The 4994-nt window shown below is 32.2% G+C and overlaps 1 protein-coding gene across 1 annotated transcript; it reads right to left on the bottom strand.

Moving 5' to 3' along the window:
• Nucleotides 1-216: 216 nt before the first annotated feature.
• On the bottom strand, nt 217-4163 carry LOC136271712 (major surface-labeled trophozoite antigen 417-like). Its single transcript, XM_066072147.1, has 6 exons — nt 3870-4163; nt 3693-3780; nt 2507-2680; nt 1370-1522; nt 839-1111; nt 217-431 (listed from the first exon to the last, which is right to left on the bottom strand). The coding sequence occupies exons 1-6, from the start codon at nt 4161-4163 to the stop codon at nt 217-219; spliced, it is 1197 nt and encodes a 398-aa protein (XP_065928219.1).
• Nucleotides 4164-4994: the final 831 nt, after the last annotated feature.

Here is a 4994-nt window from a genome sequence, read left to right as displayed (position 1 = left end):
CAAACACAAGACACATACTCTACAAAAGACTTAAAACCCACGCAATTCGTGAAATAAAAATTTATCAACGAACCAGTTATCGATTGCAGTAAACATAACATTGGCCAAATGACAAGTCACGCAATTACTATGGCTTAAAACCTATATGGTAATATTATTTCAAATAACATTTTTCTCCTTCTTTAGGTACGTCTGACTGAGGGTCACTAGACAATCTCAGACACACACGGTTAAGTCCCAATAGTCACTGTTGTGGTAGTAGTCCTGTTGGGCACTGGGGCACCAATTACACCAGGTCTCGTTATTTCTTGGATAAACTATCCCATGACAACTGGATCCCATGTTTAAACAGTGTTGTTTACACTGATAAAACCACATATTTCCAACAAACTTCTCACTTGTGCAATAAGAATATTGCATTGAGGACAAACCTAAAATGGACAGTTACGAGTTTAATTAGTCAGCTGCATCATACTTATTTATCTGAAAAATGAGATATGACTCATAGTTTTATATCTACTATTTTGTTTCTTTTTAGGAAATGCTCAATTATTATTCTTTTATAACCATTGATAACAAAAGTGAGTATATCTATTGTATTGAAAACATTACTATATGTAATTTCAATTTGAGTTAGTCTCTATCCAAATGAACGTGGGAAGAAATATAACTTTAACGCAAGCATATTATTGTGGCAAAAAGTTTTGATGATTAATTAGCATTTATTTATCTCAGTTTTCATCTGTATATAATATTGGAGTGCTGAATAATATTTGTTGATTGTATAGCATACCTCTTTAGTCAAAATACATGTACCCTCTCAAAGAACTAGACTTACTAATGCATTGAGTCTTGGCCGTGTTGACACACTGGTAATGTCCCGAGCAGTGCTTGCAGAACGCTTGCCCTGGTTGGTCCTGGTACCAATTCCTCGTGCAGGCCGTGCACTGAGTTTGTTCCCAGTAACTTTGGTGTTTCCCAGGTTGACAAGGTTTGCATGATGACATTCCAACTGTGTCTTGGTAGGAGCCAGGAGCGCAAGATAAACATGAAGCCTGTCCTGTGTTTGATTGGTAAGTTCCTACCCTGCACTGATAACACGCAGTGCTCCCTGTCAATCATAACAGGTAAAATATCAAACGAAATTAAAACAAATTCCTAAGTATATCAAACGATATTTTTAAATCAAACGATGTTTTTACCAATTATATTTTTGAATCATACGATGTTTTTAACAGTTATAACAAGTTTATTAAGGTTGTTATTTTTTAGGCACTGAAGGTTACTAAAGACAGCAGAATGTAAGTTTATTCTTAGAATTCTTGATTACGATATATAGATACAAGAAAATAAGCACACTTATCCATACCATTGTTATTTTGATATGTCCCAGTGTCACAGGGTATACAGCTGCCCTGGCCTGTGTTTGCTTGGTACATCCCCACCGGACAGAGTTTACACCCTGTCTGTCCTGTGGTATCCTGGTACGACCCCACACTGCATTTAGAACAGGTGAGGCTGCCTGCAAAATTTATTTTTAAGGCATATGGTTGGAATATAAATGAAGTGTCAAAAGATATTTTAAAAATAAAAAAGTCGACTTTATTTTTATGATCAAATAATTTTTTGTAAATATATCGAGGATAACACTCTATTTAAAGCTGATAAAAGTCTTAACTGATTGTCATGCATTTACACATGAAAAGAACTGCGAACGCTAACGCCCGTTTCCCGCCTACATTTTACATCCGAATATTTCAGAATTTCTGTCAGAAATTCAAAAACTATATATATAGCTAAGTTTTCTACATAAAAGTATAATCAAATCCTAATCAATTTATATCAAAATAAAATTTGTAATCAAATTATTTATTTTTAAACAAAAGTTTTGCAAATGCATGGTCTTAAAAATATTTCATTGAAATCGGTCTCTATGAGTGAATAAAAATTATTTAGCGGTCAATATGTGCATAAAAACTCAATAATAACATATTTACGATATTTATTAAAGTAAAATTTCTTTTTAATTCATATCTGTTAATTATTTTTCGAAAATTTACAAAGCAAAATTCTTTCTTTGGAATGTATTTCGGTCTGTAGATACATGCCCCCCTTCCCCCCTCCCTCCCCCCCCCCCCCCCGTGAAACTACAAACCCTTTGGTAAAAATATGCTAAATAACAATAATTAAAACCACTCAAAAGGAATTTTTGTTTCATGAAGGGGGGATGTTTAAAAAACATTTCCATTTTCCGTTATTTTCTATTATGAAATGAGCTATTTTAACTTAAAATACAAAGTTATCTCTCTTTGTTTGGCCAAATCATTTATATTTAATGAAAATATACATAAATGTTTACATTATTATAAAAAAACAACTTTAATTAGACAACTTTCGAAAAATGACTTTTAGTTAGGCGGCTAGACAATGCTATCGTTGGCAGTCCTTCCCAATATCAACGTTCATGACAATGCCTAGCCATTTCTGTGGTCACAAGTGGATTTACCTGATTTAGTTTGATAAGTACCAGGAGGACATAGCTGGCATAAACTTGACCCCGTTTTATTACTGTAACTTCCAGGAGGGCAATAAGAACACCATTGCTTGGATCCATCGTTGTACTGACCCGCGGGACAAGGCAGGTACCGGTCCTCCTTAACGTAGGTACCTGCTTTGCAAGCTAAATAAAAGAGAGAAACGTCAAGGGTATCTGCAATATATCATGATTATTATATGTTGATGACAGGGCAAATATATGTAAAGAAAAAGGCACTGGTAATTATGTCAACAATAAGGAAATCTAGCCAGTAATGAAACTGTTATTCAAACAAATGAATTTTTACTTAAAGGTTGATACTGAATAATTTGCAGGAATTCTAAGACATTTTTTGTACTCATATCTATCGACTACATGACACTGTTAATCCTGTGCAATTTCGAGTACATTTATTAAGTCTGATTCAATGGTAGCTAAAATATACAAGTTGGTAATATTTTGTTGGAGAATTGTGAGAGGCTTGTCTTTATCACCTTTTTTTTTATCATAGTTCTTTTTTATTGTAACAATTAAGGCTTGTGCCATATTTTTGTTAACACTGAATAGAATACAAGTGATTTGCTAGTTTGTTATAAACACAAATTAACAGAGTATAATATTTGCCACATAACGATATGTTGAGCCTGTTATATTAAATTTAGTCTTCAATACTCAAACAAAAACATAGTATGGGCTTTTAACCTTTTTGATTTATACAACCCACACTCCAATTATGGTTGCTTATTTAAAACACTTATGAAAATCCTTACATACCCAAAATATATTTTGTATATATTGTTATTTATATCAAATCCCGAAACGTTCTTGCTGATTAAAAAGAGGTAATATTGTTAGAGGAATAAACTTTTAGGATTATTTTTCAATCTTTTTCAAAACTTTTTTTCTTATTATCATGTCAAAGCATTCAATTAATCCTAATAAGGATATATATCGCACCCCAACAACTTGTTTTTCGCAAAATTTGCCGTATTTAATTAATTACATCAACGGTAAAACTTTCTTTAGAATGTTTTTAAAACGTAAGGGTAAAATATCTTTCTCATATCGCGTGAGCACTATTTGCAATTTTAAAAAAAACATATCAAAATACGACATTAAAGAAACGGCTTCTTTAAGCAGTAAAAACAACATATACCTGTTGAAATGCAAAAACTGGTCTTTTCTGCAGCCACACATTTGTGAAGATTAGGACAGAGCGCGGCTTTGCAGGTTCCTAAATTTTCCTGGGAGAAGAAATATTATTCATAATTCAAAAAGAAAACAGTATCAATTGTATATGAACAAAATACATCTTTAAAGTAAAAATAAATACCCGTGAAGAATTTAATACGTTAACGAAGATATTGTTTGAGTCCAGAACTCCCTCTGACTCGATGTCATCAGCCCCTCTAGAGTTGATTCCACACTGGAAATGTTGAGTGTTGTAATTGATGGATTGACAATGAGGTTTCCTTAACAGACATTCTTTTATACATGAGTGGACGCCAATATCAGATATTGTTTCTGTAGTAAAGCTGTCCAAACGATGGCCATTTGTCAATTTTTCAGAGCAATCTGCAGCAACAGAAGAAGCAAAACAGCAAAACCAGAGACAAATATGTCTCATCCTGTAGACTTTTAAAAAAACTGAGTGCTTGCTATGTATTATATAAGATATATACATCAGTCTTTCAAACGAGACATAATCACTTTGCTAGAAAAAAATATTGATTCTTCTTTGAAAATCATTCTCCATAAATAGGAACTGCAGTTGTAGTGAAATAAAATCCTAAATTGCATCTACTTTAAAGGACATCAAACTTTCACACTTTTTGTAATTGGATGATTTAATGCTATAATTCGGCATAGCATAAAAATCCTATTGGTTTTCTAACTAATTATATTTTAATTATTTATCTTTTATGTCGGTAACATAAAATATCATCGTTTAACAATCGATAACCTTATGAAATATTCTATTTGAACCTTTTTTATATCATAGATTTCTTCTTTGGTCTATCATAAGAAAGCTCTTTAGTTGTGACAAAGTCTTTGATTTTTTAAACTATAGTTTTGAAGTTCTTAGGGCAGTCAATAGGAAAGAACAGATCCAGAAAATGTCATGAATTTCAAAAAACGAATGTATGATATTCCTCATTATATGTAAGGGTCCCTTTTATTATGAATTACAGAAAATCTTCTATGATCTTGGTATATAAAAAAGGTTGATAAGAGACAATTTCTGATTAGAGTTAATAGACTGGATTGTTTTGTTTGTTTTATTTTGTACACCCTGTAATTATAATTTTCGTTCTTGTTTGTGACCCTGTCCTTGCCTTTTACTGAATAATTAAATAAAATGTGAAAAGAGAAGGTGAACTATGGTACAATGGACAGTATGAAGAAATTAAGGTTGCGAATTTCACATTAATAAAGTTTTCAGCAGAAATTACTTGAT

The sequence above is a fragment of the Magallana gigas genome, chromosome 2 (genome assembly GCF_963853765.1).
Source record: "Magallana gigas chromosome 2, xbMagGiga1.1, whole genome shotgun sequence".
NCBI classification, from domain to species: Eukaryota; Metazoa; Mollusca; class Bivalvia; order Ostreida; family Ostreidae; genus Magallana; species Magallana gigas.
The sequence above is the reverse complement of the archived record's forward strand: the minus strand, read 5'-3'. Positions and strand labels throughout refer to the sequence as shown.

Bases quoted from the DNA above. Each gene is read 5' to 3' on its own strand.
- LOC136271712 (XM_066072147.1), bottom strand. From the start codon at position 4,163: ATGAGACATATTTGTCTCTGGTTTTGCTGTTTTGCTTCTTCTGTTGCT. The intron at 2,681-3,692 runs GTATATGTTGTT...TCTTTTATTTAG, and splicing joins CAGTTTTTGCATTTCAACAG to CTTGCAAAGCAGGTACCTAC. The intron at 432-838 runs GTAAGTCTAGTT...TGTCCATTTTAG, and splicing joins GGCCAAGACTCAATGCATTA to GTTTGTCCTCAATGCAATAT.